General features: G+C 47.6%; 1 protein-coding gene and 1 pseudogene across 1 annotated transcript; one reads left to right on the top strand and one right to left on the bottom strand.

Annotated features, from left to right (window-relative positions):
- Positions 1-6541: 6541 nt before the first annotated feature.
- LOC120709970 lies at positions 6542-7091 on the top strand (annotated as a pseudogene).
- Positions 7092-9576: 2485 nt separating this feature from the next.
- LOC120709969 (2-oxoglutarate dehydrogenase, mitochondrial-like) lies at positions 9577-13667 on the bottom strand. The gene is made up of 8 exons (XM_039995594.1): positions 12169-13667; positions 11817-12043; positions 11303-11635; positions 10960-11206; positions 10654-10782; positions 10333-10548; positions 10129-10252; positions 9577-9999 (listed from the first exon to the last, which is right to left on the bottom strand). Exons 1-8 carry the CDS (start codon positions 13372-13374, stop codon positions 9764-9766), a joined length of 2718 nt encoding a protein of 905 aa, XP_039851528.1. The 5' UTR covers positions 13375-13667; the 3' UTR covers positions 9577-9763.
- Positions 13668-14956: the final 1289 nt, after the last annotated feature.

The following is a 14956-nucleotide window of genomic DNA, read 5'->3' as shown; positions in this document are numbered from 1 at the left end:
CAAGCAGGTCCCAGTTTTCATTGTGGAAAATCTAGTTCAATTCAATGCTCCGATGCAAGTTGTCTCTTTAAGACGAAATCAGGATCCATGTTGCAGTCTGAAAACTGTTTGGCTAAGAAAGACAAACATCTAATTTTCGTTACGTGCAAAAAATATTTAATTTTCGCTTTTTAAGTTTGTACCCATCATATCTAACCTTGATTTACATGCAAGGCCGAACTGGAAGATGGTTTAAGAATACTCCTCCAAAACATATACTAAATGAGAAAAGTAAAAACATAAAATTATAAAAAAATTCCTTTGAATTTTTTTAATGGAATCCTTTTCTTCTCTTTTTTTTTGGTAAGAATTGCTAGAATCCTTTGAAGTTCGTAGGCGGCAAATGCAAAGGTGGGAGAAATGGATTGCGAGGGGAACCTGCTAGCAGCCCACTTCCCCTAAAACTGGGCCAAAACGACGGCCTTGGGCCTGGCACTAGTTGCACGAGGTTCTAATTTGGGCTGGATCTGCGCTTGCATGCTGATTGGGCCTGAAGCTAAAAAGTTGTGTATCCACTTGGGTTTAAATTTTAGAATCCCAGTATATGTGCTAATGTTAAATATCGCGCGCGTGGGTGGGTGACGGATTTTTTACGGTCCACGCGCGAGGTGTGATGTAACTTTTTGGCCCATTTACTCAGCTTCTACCCTACTACCGTTATGGTTTCGTGATAACGTAAGGCTCGTAAGCGTTGCAGCACGTGCTTGGTACATTTCTACTAAGGGATGAAAATAGATCGGATACGGACGGATATCACTGATATCGTCTTTGTTTTCATATTTATGTTCGAATACGGAGTCGGATACGAATAGTGTTAGTTTTTGTCGAATAAGATTATAATGGATATCAACATCACAAAAATGTAATTTTTGAGCATTCGAATACGGATCGGTTATGGATAATGGATACTCGGAATCGGATACGGACGGATAAAAACCACTACAGATCGGATCGAATCGAATACGGTCGGGAAATATCCGTGTCATTTACATCCCATTTTCTATTTTGCTTTGCTCTTCTTGTTTTTTCTTTTCTTTCTTTTTTACTATTCCTAAAATTAATTTTTTTTTCTTTTCACTTACTGTTGCTTCTATGTCAATATTTTGCCCAAGCCTTTTGTTTCATGTGACATCTATATTTGTTTCACTAGTTAAATATATTTTGGTCCATACTATCAGATCATTCGTTCCACACAATACGAGTCAGTGTTCTACGCATATCTACATTTGTTCCACCATATAAAAATATTTGTTCTACATCTCACATCTTTTGTTCCACCAGATATGAGTTCTTGTTCCATATGACATCTATTCACATATATGTTCTTTTTTTTTGTTTCACGTGAATTTTCAATTTCTGTTCACTAAAAACAAAAATCATATCTTTTTCAATATGGCTCAGTCCTACTCTCACGTTGAATAAAACACGCACTCACATCAACCCCGCTTATGCTTTCATCCTCACTTTGCGTAAAAAGATTAACCAAGAAGTTGAAATGCACTTGGCACTTGAGTTTATATGTTGATGAGACTCACTCTCAACTAACTCCTCCCACATGCCATGTCACTCACACTTGGACTACTAGTGAGCTCAAATTCATCTTTGTTGGGTCGGAATGTCACACACAAGTTCAATAAGTCCCCCCTAATCAAAACTTTTAGTTCCATATCAAGTTGAGAATATTTGTTCCAACAACTTAGAACATTTGTTCTTTGTAATCAGAACTTTTTTTCCATTTATTGATTTTAGGATTTGTAAATGTCATCTATGTTATTTATTTCTACATTTGTTCCGGCAGTTCTAAATATTTGTTCCACCTGTTTAGATCTTTTGTTATATGAGTTAATCATATTTGTTCCAAGTGGTTTGATATTTTATTCCGTGAGTAAATCATATTTGTCTCTTGAAATTGCATATATTATGCAGTCAGCTCTTTTTTCTTTTGCAATTTGTACCAGATAACTTGAACGTTAACGTTTGTTACCATATTTGAATTCTTGCAAAGAATTTGGACTTATACACTCACATTCAACGGAATGCTTGGCTACAAATTTATACCAAAATAAAGTGACCAGTTTTTTATTAGCACCGAGACCATCGCAAAAAATATGGAAAATAATAAATGATTGCCCGGTACGTGCGCATGCGTACCTCTTTTACGCGCTCATCAAGAAGCAAGTTGGGCCTCAGACATCGGCCCAACAAGCCGCTCGCCCGTGATGAATCCAATTCGCAAAGTCTACCTGGCGACGGATTGCACCAGCAACCCAATGCACTACCCCCATGGCCCAATAGGCCGACACGAACCCATGCTTCCTTTCCGGCCTGTTTTGACTGCCCCACGCGAGCCCAGACTTCCTTTGCCGTCACTCCTCGGCTCCTTTTGACGCGAGCCCAACGGGCAACGGTGGCCTCCTGCGGCAGTAGGGCGAGGAGCCGTGCGGGAGCCGATTCCCCGTCGCCGGCGAGGAGCGGTGGCAAAGGACTGGCCGGCGAGGAGCAGCGGCAGAGGACTGGCGAGGAGCGGTGGTAGTGGATCGGTGTCGCTTGCCCCTCGTGCCGCTGCGGATTCAATGTGAGTCGCAACCCCCCTCCTCTCCCCCACCTTCTCACCCCTGCCCTCCTCCCCCGCCATGGTGCCGCAGCCGAGCTCGCGCAGGAGGCGCATGAGGTAGAAGGGGGGCCCGACTGCGCGCTATCATCGTGCCCTCCACCCGTAGTTGGCTTTGCTGTCGAGGTAGAAGGGGGGCTCGACCTGCTGCCCGCCATCGCCGCCTCCACTCGCACCCCCCGTGCTGTACAAGTAAGTGGCGAAGTTGCGGAGGACCCGCGGCGTGCTGTAGAGGTAGAAGGGGCTCCGTGATGCTGCCGCCATCACCGCCTCCACCCACACCCCCCTGCAGTACAGGTATGCGGCAAAGTTGCAGAGAACCCGTAGCGTGATGTAGAGGTAGAAGGGGCTCTGCACTGCCGTCGCCATCGCGTCGTCCACTCGAACCCCCTAGTAGCACAGGCACCCGTCGGCGCCATGGCGTAAGCAGTGCTTCGGCGACGCACCCGTGCCGCTTTTTTGCCGCTGGCTGCGGCGGCGGGGAATCCTGAATTTTTTAGTGTCAACTTATGTTAATTTTTTGCATACAAATAGCGTCTGGATTCAGCTATTAAGAACTGTAATAATGTTCTCCATTAGGAATTTATGAAAACCGTAGCAAATCAATTGTTTTCAGATTTCATTTTGTATGTTTCCTATGTCTGGTGCCCCCATAGAACCTAATTACACGACTTGGAAAAATCTAATGAGTCATTTTGACATCAGTCATATTTTAGTGTCAAGTTGTGTGAAATTTTGTATGCAAATAGTGATGTTTTAGTGTCAAGTCAAACATTCCTGTATCACCAAATTACGAACTCAAATAGCATCTGATATACTCTAACTTTTTTGTGTGCCTGTTTTCTTTAGCATGGCTAAGAAACGGAAACTTGAAATGTAAAGTCTAATAAGCGACTAGTCGCGCCAGCGATGGATCGCGCGACCCTCACGGCCCAAAAGGCCAACATGGGCCTGGAGGAAACAACCAGCCTAGAGAAAAAAGAACAACTATGATAAAATAAAATAGATCCCTCCATTCCTTCCATTTCAAGCAGAAATATTGTCTTGCAGGGGAGGAGGGGGGCGACTTGGGAGGCAATCGCGGCGGTGATCGGCGGCTAGCGCCGCGGAGCGGCAAGCGACGGCGGCGGCGGTACGGGAGGCGACCAGTCATTGATCCCTAATGTGTGAGCCCTCCACCAACATCTCTAGCTCCTCCTCACCAAGGTTCTCTCTGCAGTGCGCACAACAAGCTGCAGCGGCATGGCGGTGCGCGGCATGCAGTGGTCCGCATGGGGGTGCGCACGTGCGGGGACCGCGCGGGGCTTGCTGGGTGTGTGGCTTGTGGGCTTGCTGTGTGTGTGATGTGCTGGGAGGTGCTGCATCTGTATCTGTTGCATTTTTGCTGCTTCTGATCTGTGTGCTGCTGCTGCACATGCCGTTTGTGATGTTTTTTCCTACCTGGCCCTGTGTTGTTTTTCCTTAATTTCTGAACAACATGTGGAATAGCTTTTGATGAATAGCTTGACAGCCACATGATCTGTGGGTATTATGGAATTTTTCGTTAGGTGCCTAGGGTATTACTGGAATACGTACAGGATTAGTTCCTGTTTCTACAAATAATAATTTAGTATCTCGTTATTTGCGATGTCTATTTTAAAAGCAAGTTCTACCGTGAAACTTATTTTTTATGGCAAGTAATATCATGCTAAAAAGTGTCAAATTACTTGTTTCAGTAAAATATAAAGTGTCAATGTTATCATTATACAGTGTCAACTTATATAGTTTAAACTGCCAAGTAAATTTTGTGTCAAGTTATGTAGGCACTTTTTTATCTGCAGTGTCAAATTATGAATACAAAAGTGTAAAGTTGCATATTACTAAGTATTAAGTTATTTTTATTGGAATGTGCTACAATGTATTAGGGAGGATTTTTTAGAATGAGAGTGGCAAGAACAAGTTCAAGAGATATTAAGGGGAACACCAGCATGGGCGATGAAGAAAAGAGAAAATCAAAAGAAAAAGAAACAATGGATGAATGGAACAAAACTAAGAAGCAACCAAATAAGGTAACCTTTTAATTTTTCTCTCAATTTGATGAATAGAGTTCAACGGTTGCCAGCAAAATAAATCAAATGCTAGTCTGTCCATGTATTCATATATTTTGAATAGTTGGTAACTATAATCAGTTTTTTTCGTATACACTATTCTTTTCAGCATGGCAAAGAAGTGGAAATTAAGAAGAGTTTTTTAAAAAAAATAGATTTGAACAATAAGGTTTGTATTTTTTTATCTCAAGTTAAGTTATCTGAGGTATCAAGTTACTATTTTTCTACATGTAGTTATTATGGTATACCTAGGTTTGTGCTTTTTTATACTGCAATTGAGATCTCGAAGTTACGGTACACCTGTATCAACTTAATTATTTTTGTAATCTCAAATTAACTTTTCTGAGATATAAGTTATTTCATATGTCGTGTATCAACTCATGTCAAATATGTCACACCTTTCTTTTTTATCACAACATTTTATTTTTTATCACAACCTACGTGTCTTTTTTCTATAACCAATATATTTCGGCATATTTACTAGTTTTTTTTTTGTTACAGCATGGCAAGAAAGAGAGAACTTAAAATGTCAGAGCTGCCTCCTCTCAGTGGAGGAAGATGAGAGGAATGTGTGGGATGGAAGTTGGAGGAACTCAACAGACCCGACAAGATAAAAAAAACAAAGGCAAGTCATCAAATATAAAACAAATTCAATAAATAAAGATGCAGCAAACTAGTGTAGGACTATCAAAGAAAACCTGGAGATGCCAAACCTTCCTCATCTTCAAGGAGGAAGACAAGTTCAACTTCTATAATTGAAGGAGTGTGTTTTAGAGCTCGGTCATGCCTCTCTCGGTCGCGACGCGATAATACAAAGTAGCAGAAAAATCTTTCTGGGCATAGTTAGACCATTTGCTTGGCGGCCTCCACTTAATTATTTCCAAGCTACTACACGATTACCGTTACTATAAGCCACATGGGCCTGCGCCACGTAGCCGAGATGACCCAAGGAGCACCGAAGAGCGGCAAGCCACAGCCACACCCACACACACAGCTCTTCTGCTGGAGCTGGAGGAATGGAAGTACCAGAAATTTTAATCATCGGGCGCGCGCAGGCACGTGTCGGTTCCAGATTCGTTGGCACCCACCCTCGCGGCGCGTGGCACGCTAGAGCGCTGACGAGTCACCGCAGTCCTTTCAGTCGAACTGGGCAAAAACAAACTTGTGGCGCACCCAAGGTTAACCTAACCGGTGGGAACCGGTCCGGTTTGACCGGTTACCAGTCAAACTGGTCCGGTCCGGTTCCGGTTTCGGCCGGTACCCAACCGGCCAAAATTCAAATTTTAAATTTGAATTTAAAAAATGAAAAATTTTCAAAAAATTCCTAAAAATACTTCAAGGTGTGATGAATCTAATGGTGTCAAATTTTCTCAAAAATTCATTCATTTAGTATAGTTTGTGGGAATTTAAAGTTAAATCAAAAAAGAAAAAGAAAAAAATGGGCCGGCCCATGAAGGCCCACCAATCAAACCGGTCAAATCGGCCGGTAAACCGGTCAAACCGGCCGGTAAACCGGTTGCACGGGAGCTTTTGAATTTCAAACCGGTCAAACCGATTGGTAAACCGGTCGGAACCGGTTGCATGGGAGTTTTTGAATTTATTTGAATTTGGATTTGAATTCAACCGGTTTCCACCGGTTACCAGCCTAACCGGTCCGGTAAACCGGTACCGGAGGGCGGCGGTTAGGCCGGTCCGGTCGGTTTTTAAAACCCTGGGAGCACCATGTACCCTCTCCTTCCGCCCAGCCACGCGTCCCCGACCCGAAGCTTTTATATACGCGCACAGGGCGAGGTGACTTGAGCACCCCACCGCGTGTTAAAATCTTTCCCAAATTCGACCCCCAGCGCGTCCATCCATCAATTCACAATCTTTGGTCGCCTGCTTGGTCCTCTCTGCTAGCAGCAGCAACAAAGGAGGAGGCAGCGATGGCGTTCGTGCCGGTGTGCGTGCAGTGCGGGACGCGGAGCAACCCGTGCCGGTGCAAGGTGCTCGGGCCGACGGTGGGGTTCGTGGCCTTCGTGGTGGCCGGCGTCATCGAGTGGCCGCTGGGCGCCGCATCATGGCGCACCCGGCCACCGTCGTCTACCCGCGGGTCACCAGCGCCATCCCCATCTAATTCCTCATCGGTGCCGTCTCCTTTCTCTTACTCCGTAACTCTTCAGGGTTGTGTCGCCCGCGTATTGAGATGTCAGTCGGTACGGTCCCAATGTGTGAATCCTTTATTTTACATTTTTTTCTCTCAATAAGAGTGTCAAGCGTGTGGTTTCGGTTTGTACATTTGCACTCCGCTTGTAATCATCACCGTGAATGTACGTAACATCGTCAATGTAGCTCCCTGGAGCATACTGTGCTGACGTGCTTGTCTTAACTTGAAAGTTCCAACTCCCTTCCCAGTGAGAAAGGATCATACGATTATTATTATAGATGGTGCTGTTGGGCCGAGTAAATTGACGCTAACAGCACGCATCCTCAAGGCCCAGAAGGCTCAAATACATCCGAAAATAATCTAAAAGAAATAAAACGCGCCAGTCTTCTTAAAGTACATCCATCGTCAAGTTTTTTTTTTAATAAAAGGCCCATATTAGTACGGGCAGGTGCCGAAGCCCATTCGTCAGGCACAAATTTATCGACGCTGCCGTAATTGCGCAAATTCGGAAAGATTTGGTGTTCATGGCAACAGATACTAGAATCACATGTAGGCTCTGTTTAGTTGGTGAAAGTGTTTGGGTTTTGATGCTGTAGCACTTTCGTTATTATTTGACAAATAATATTTAATTATGAACTAATTAGACTTAAAAGATTCATATCGTGCTAATCAATTAGACTGTGTAATTAATTGTTTTTTAACTGTATTTAATGCTACATACACTTGTCTAAATATTCAATGTGACAGATACTGTAGAAATTTTTTTGGGAACTAAACATGGCCGTAGTATAATTGCAGCACCTCCAACAATAACGGCGGGCTCATTTGATGCCTACGAATACGAAGATATATACGCCCCCACGAAATTTCGCCATCCTTATTTCTGCCATCAATTCCACAGTTTGAACTCCGTATCGGAAACTTACTCCGGAGATCCGCCGTGGTCAGCGGGGTCGTACCCGACTCGCCCTGCGCGTACGCGCCCGAACCGCTCGCGGGCTCCGTCGCGGATCGCAACATATAGCCTGCGCGTACGCCTTCCTCCTCCTCCTCCGATCATCACGACGGAGATGGAGCCGCCGCCTCGTCCGGAGAAGCGGGCCAAGAACGAGCCCGAGGCGGAGGCCGCTGAGCCGAGGCAGATGCTCCCCGACGACCTCGTGCTCGAGGTCGTCGCGAGGTGCCCCACCATCGCCGCCGTCATCCGCTGCGCGGCCGCGTCCAAGCCCGTGCGCCGCGGCATCCTCCACGCGTCCTTCCTCCGGCGCCTCCGCGGCTTCCACAACCGCAGCGGTGGCGGATCGGCCCCGCTCCCCGTCCGGAACCTCCTCCTCGGCCTGTACCACCAGAGAGGCGACCCGCGTCGGCAGCCGGCGTTCGTCCCGGCCTCCGACGCCGCCGCGAGCTTACGCTTACCAGCGTCGGTGGCCGCGCTCCCGCCCGCGCCGGGCCGCGACGGCGCCGCCGATGATTGCGAGTTCGGGCCCTATCTGCCTGTGGCCTCCCGCCGCTCCCTCCTGGTCATCCGGCGGCGGTGCAGGAGCCGCACCACGGACCACCTCGTCGCGCGCCACGGCCTGCACCCCGTGGAGCTGTCCGTGTGCAACCCCACCACGGGGGAGCGCCGCGTGCTCCCGCCCCAGGACGTGCTCGACATGTCCCACGCCCTGCTCGACGTCGACCCCATCGTCGCCCCCTCGTCGTCGTTCAAGCTGCTCGTCGCGGAGCTGTCGTACGGCGACCCCTACACGCTCTACGTGCAGATCTTCTCCTCGGAGGCCGGCGACTGGGGCCCTCCGCTGGCCTGCCCCATCACGAGCGGCCGGGGCGACCGGGAGGCCTCGTGCGAGTTCGCCGGCGCCGCCGAGCGCCCCAGGCCCGTCGTCCTGGGCGACACCGTCCACTGGCTGTGCACCACGGATGCCGGGGACCGCATCCTCACGTGGCGGTGGCGCGGAGGCGCGGCGGAAGATGCGTCGATCGTCAAGCTCCCGCGGGGCTACAAGTTCGGGCGGCCGGAGAAGTGCCTCGCCGTGCTGCCGTCGCCGGCGGGCGACGCGGCGGCGTCGCTGAGCTTGATCGTCCTGGAGCGCGGCGAGATTGAGGTGTGGGCGCGGGAGGAAAGCGGCGCCGGGTCCGCCGGGAAGTGGAAGCTGTGGCACCGTGTCCAGGAGGCGAGCATCCCCCGGCCGGCGGATTTTTGTGACGGGTGGTTGTGCGGCGCGGAGCTCGCGTGGTTCTGCGAGGGCAGCGGCACACTCTTGTTGCAGGCGGGAGATGAGACCGTGAGCCCTCTGCTGCTCGACCTGGAAACCATGGTGGTGAGCAAGCTCGAGGCCAGGAAATGGGAACTGAACCCGGAGCCCGAGTTCTGCCCGAATCTGCTCTCGTACATACTGTTCGTCATGAAGCGGTTCTGATGGCACCTTCTTCTTGGTTGTGTATTCTGTTTACCTTTCCACTTTTATTTTATTTAAGGTAAAAAAAGACATGCTACCTTTCCACTCATTTTTATGAACAGCCAACCTTATGAAGGCTGGATGATCTACCAAAATTTTATTTCTCTTTTCAAGAGTAAGAAGACAGATAGGCTGTTATAGCTTCTAACTGTGTTTAAACAAAGCTCAAAATTTTGAATGAAGCTCCACCAAAATCAGAACAAAGTTCAACAGCCACATTAGGGGGAATCATCAGATCAAAAGGAAGAGGAAGTAAAGCCCAGAAAATAGAAAAGTTACACTGTTCAGCTACATGATTAAGGTTTCCATAACTGAACCACAAGATCAACGATGTGAGTTGTTCACGACATTGAAAGTATAAATACCCCCAAATGAAGTGAATTTATACAGTCCACGGCCGGACAAAGTGAGTCAGGATTGTTCACCAGTTCTTGATCGGCTCTGGCTCCAACGCTTTCTTCAGCAGCTCCGACTGTTCTTGCGCATGAACGGACGGGAACCCTGTGGCTGCAGATGCTGAAGGAGCCCTGCCTACATACTTTATGTCTTCAAATGAGCCTCGCCCAAGGGCCCTCATTGTTGTGCGCAGCCGGGGAGAGACGTAGCTGAATGCACCCATGTTCATGGGCTCCTCTTGGCACCACACGATCTCCGCATCTAGGTATCGCAAAGATGATCGTCAGAGCACCTCTAAACATGCTAGGAAACAATGCACCATGAAGCACATGAATAATGAAACAATGGTGTAGAAGCAGAACATCTTATCGAGGAAAAAAAGTTCCATACTTGGATATCGTTTTAGCTCTCTCTGGACAAGATCATATGGGAATGGGCAAAGCTGCTCGACTCTGCAGATCGCGACATCAGTACGGCCTGAGTTTTTACGCTCGTCATCAAGTTCACAGTACACCTGCAAATGCTCAACTGGTTCATGCTGCTCCGAATCGGAATTTCTTAAATCGTTTTGTTAAATATAAGAGTGCTACTTACTTTCCCAGAGCACAATATCAGACGATGGACACTTTCCTCGGTTGAATTATGATTGTTGCAATCCTCTATCAACCGTTTGAAGCGTGTTCCCTGGCTATCAGATCCTGTATGGCCTTCAACCTCATCGAACTCGGCGATATTGGACTTGCAGTCCTTGTGCCAGAGTAAGTTCTTAGGAGCCATGACGATCAGCGGCTTCCGGAACTCCCTGTGTATCTGAATTTTCCCGGCAATAGGCATGCATAGAAACGTTAACTCACATGCTAGCATTAGAGGAGAAGAAAAAAAAACCCAATATAGTCTGATAGCATATGGACTGACCTGACGACGCAACACATGAAAATAATTTGCAGGAGTTGTCACATTAACGACTTGCCAATTACACTCCTGGATCTGCCTGTTGAGCGTTGGTTCCATCTCAGGTATGACGAAGGGATTGTCATCACACATCTGAATATCAAATTTGATAGTCTCATGTAAGCGCAAATGTTCAGGATCCAAACCTGAACTAATGATTGGAGACCACTTGAACTCACTTGAACTAAAGATTGGAGACCAACAAAGTCTCCGTGAAATGGGGTGATTAATTGGTTGATTTTGTGGAAAAAAAGTCCATCTGATAATTACCTGGAGGAAGCGCTCCAAATGGGCCCCAGAATGATCAGGGCCTTGGCCATCATAACCATGTGGCAGTAGAACAACAAGCCCAGTTTGGCGCAACCATCTTGCCTCCGCGCAGCTCAGAAATTGGTCAAAGATCACTTGCGCACAGTTGGCAAAGTCACCAAATTGTGCTTCCCAGAGAACCAGCGAGTTGGGGTTCTCCATGCAGTAACCCATTTCAAACCCAAGAACAGCATATTCTGAAAGTAGACTGCAGAGCAGAAACATAATAACAATAAATTTTGACTTTAAAATTTCATGCTTATAGACCGTAGCTGACAAAATACAAATCCGTAAGCAAACTTACCTGTTGCTAACTTTAAACAGCCCCTCATTCTGATTCATCACAACATGGTCGAACGGGCAGTATCTTGCTCCAGTTTCTTGGTCATGTAGAATCGCATGCCTTTGGTTGAAATTCCCTCTCTCCACATCCTGCCCACTTAGCCTAACATGATTGCCTTCCTCTACTAGTGTCGCAAAGGCAAGCGCTTCCGCAAACGCCCAATCGATTTTCTCACCGGTTTCGATCATCGCGACACGCTGCTTCAGAAGCTTTTCCACTGCTCTATGGGGCTTGAAGTTCACAGGTAGTCTGGTAATCGCCCGTCCAACAAGTTTCAGTCGGTCCTGCTTAACCCTGCAGCAGGGGAAGGCGTTCCATGATGTCAGATGAAAATCGTTGAAATGTATAGAAATACTAAAAAAAGAGCTAGTCTTGGCACGCAGCGGGATCAACCTAAAATGAACGGAACACAATTGCTAGTAACAATTGTTTTTTTCTAGAACTAAAAGGGGAAAATGCTGTATGTTATTGTTACCCTGTATCAAATACGCGAGATATCTGCTCGGGTGGCTTGAAGCCAGTCCAAGAAGCCGAGAGCCAGTCCCTCTTGCTGAGAACAAAATCTTTGCTCTTCTCAAACTCTTCGTCTAAGAATATGTTCACTTTGTCATGGATCTTTTGTACATCTTCATTCGAAACTTCGCCTGTCCCTAGGAGTTTTTGTTCATAAAGGTTCAATGAACTGGGATGGTTCTTAATCACCTGCCACATCATGCATAAACAATGCTAATCAGCAGTGGAGTAATATTAAAATAGCATCAGCAGTATCAAATTCACGTGGAAATGCTCAAAGATATGGTAGAATTTAGCAGTAGCAGTAGAATCACCTGGTACATTTCTGGCAGCGTCAAGGTGGGATCGTCAAGTTCGTTGTGCCCAAACCGGCGGTAGCAGACCAGATCAACCACCACATCCGAGTGGAACGTCTGGCGCCACTCAGCTGCAAGCCTGCACACGCGGACGACCGCTTCCACATCGTCGCCATTGACGTGGAACACCGGGGCACCGAGGGCCCTGGCGACGTCGGTGCAGTGCCGGGAGGACCTGCCGGCGCTCCGGCCGGCCGTGGCGGCGACCCGGTTGTTCAGGACGATGTGGACGGTCCCGCCGGTGGTGTAGTTCTTGAGGGCGCTCAGGTTGAGCGTCTCGTAAACCACGCCCTGGCCGGTGAAGGCGCCGTCGCCGTGGACGAGGACGCCCATGGTCCTCGTCCTGCCGGCGTCGCCGGAGAAGAACTGCTTCGCGCGCGTCTTGCCCATGACGACGGGGTCGACGGCCTCGAGGTGGCAGGGATGGGCGACCAAGGACAGGTGGACGTTCTTGCCACCTTGAGCAGGCCGGTCGCAGGAGACACCCTGCTGTAAGTAGAGTTCGCCGGAGCCGGTGAAGATCCGGCCTTCGCCGTCGGCAACTTGGACAGGCCTCGGCCCGACGGTGAGCTCGCTGATTATCTGCGATACGGGCCTGCCGAGGACGTTGGCCATGAGGTTGAGCCTACCCCTGTGCGACGTCCCTATGACCACGTTCTCGACGCCGAGTTCGGCTGCCCTGTCGAACAACGCCTCCACGCCGGGGATAAGCGCCTCGCCGCCGTCGATGCCGTATCGCTTGGAACTCGGGCACCGGGCGGCGAGGAAGTTCTCAAACAGCGTGGCCCGGATGAGGCTCTCGAGCACGATGAGGCGACGGTTCTTGCCGTCGTCGTCGCGGGGCTTGCCGATCTCGATCCTGTCCCTGAGCCATTGGCGCTTGTCCCTGTCCGGGATGTGCATGTATTCGTAGCCGGCGCCGCCGCAGTAGCACTGCCGGAGCTTCCGGAGGATTTCACGGAGAGTGACGACCGGGCTGTAGTAGTCAGAAAGTAAGCCCGGGGTCGTCGAGAAGCCGAGGAAGAACTTCCTGTCGAGGTCGGCCTCCGTGAAGTGGTAGAGGCTGAGGTCGATGTCATCGGGGACGTCGAGGCCGAGTGGGTCGAGCCTGGCCATGGTGTGGCCGTGGGTCTGGAAATCGGCGACCAGGTGGAGGAGCTGCATCGTCTCTTGGATCGTTTGGCTTGCGGCGACGGCAGAGGTGGAGGTTTTTGCATCCAAGCTGCCGAAGAAGTTGCTCCATAATTCATCAACGGAGGCGGGATCGGCCTGCCAGGCATGCCAGAGCTCCTCGAGGTCATAGGCGACGTCGCTGGCGGTGTACACACTGTGGGGGTGGGAAGGGTGACGCTGACGCCACAGTGGGTGGTTGCCGGACGCCGGGTGGAAGCGGTAGGCGCATCGATTTGTAGCCAGCGGCACCGAATCGACTGTTCCGTCGCGACACCTTGCCCCATGCGAAAACTGGGTAGCAAAGATTAGTCGGCTTGATCAGCAATAATAGCAGCAGTTGTTGGGTCTATAATATTTTCTAAAAGGTCAAAATTCAATTTACACCCTCAAACTATCATAAAATTCGATTTTAACCATTTAACTATAAAATCAGATAACTCGTTTCAAAAATACAAAACTAGATAACGAGAGCTATCCAAATGTCGAAACCTGGCAAGTTTGGTTCTTAAGGTGGTTTCAAAGATGGTTTTTCATTTTGTAAAAAATAAATATGCAAATTTAAACTGAAAGTTCATAAGTAATCCATTTTAAATCAGAAAAATATGGAACTAGTACATAAAAAATTCCAAAAATATAATCTATCAATTGGCACTCTACTTCTCAATTATTTAGATCTATTTTTTATATTCTAGTATTTGTTTGCTTATAGTTATAGCTCTTGTTTTTAATAAATAAGATCTAAATAAATTAATAATAGATATGTTTTTTAGGAAAAACTATGGCACTCGTTTCATATTTTTATAATTTAAAATGAATTAATTCTGATTTTTAGATCTAAATTAGAATCTTACAAATTAAAAAAATATAAAGCCACCTTTGAAACCACTATAAGGGCCAAAATTGTTGAGTTTTGACAATTGGATGGTTCTCGTTATCCAGTTTTGTAGTTGAATATCAAACTTTTGTGATAGTTCTAGGGTGTAAATTAAATTGTTTTCTATCTGAAAAATACTCACCCTGTCATTGTAGAGAGAGAGAGAGGATCGACTTACTACATGTTTCGGACGTGCAGCTTGGCGAATTAACAGGAGGCGACACAATGGTGGCGAACCTCTAAAAGTGTGGGGATACATGTGTGCCCCTCGGTCTCCTTGTTGGCGACTTAGTTGAATCGTCCAAGTCTAGCTAGGCACGTAGTGCTGAGAAAGCTAGGAGCTACTAGTACTCCAAGTTAATTCGTAGTGGTAGCTTTGCTCGTTTCTTGTGCTATATATACACCGCGGTTGCTTGTTAATTTGACCCTAGCAGTATGATGGCGTCGGCAATGATAATAGCTGATACCTACATAGTTTGCTGGTGTGGAGGTGAGATATAAAAAAAGGATTATTTTATACTACGTGTTCCTCTCACGTGTTCTTGGGCTACGTGAAATAGACCAGTTATTTGCTCGTCGCCAGTGACTACTCTCTCTCCTATTTTTTCATTGTCACATCAGATCTAGATAGCTAAATAGCTAACTATTGCGGACACTCCTGAAGGATATAACTAAGTGCACATGTCACCATGCTTTTTT

This window comes from Panicum virgatum, chromosome 5K (assembly GCF_016808335.1).
Source record: "Panicum virgatum strain AP13 chromosome 5K, P.virgatum_v5, whole genome shotgun sequence".
Classification (NCBI taxonomy): domain Eukaryota; kingdom Viridiplantae; phylum Streptophyta; class Magnoliopsida; order Poales; family Poaceae; genus Panicum; species Panicum virgatum.
The sequence above is the reverse complement of the archived record's forward strand: the minus strand, read 5'-3'. Positions and strand labels throughout refer to the sequence as shown.

Bases quoted from the DNA above. Each gene is read 5' to 3' on its own strand.
- LOC120709969 (XM_039995594.1), bottom strand. From the start codon at position 13,374: ATGCAGCTCCTCCACCTGGTCGCCGATTTCCAGACCCACGGCCACACC. The intron at 11,207-11,302 runs GTAAGTTTGCTT...TCTGCTCTGCAG, and splicing joins CTGTTTAAAGTTAGCAACAG to TCTACTTTCAGAATATGCTG. The intron at 10,549-10,653 runs GTCAGTCCATAT...GGGAAAATTCAG, and splicing joins TTCATGTGTTGCGTCGTCAG to ATACACAGGGAGTTCCGGAA.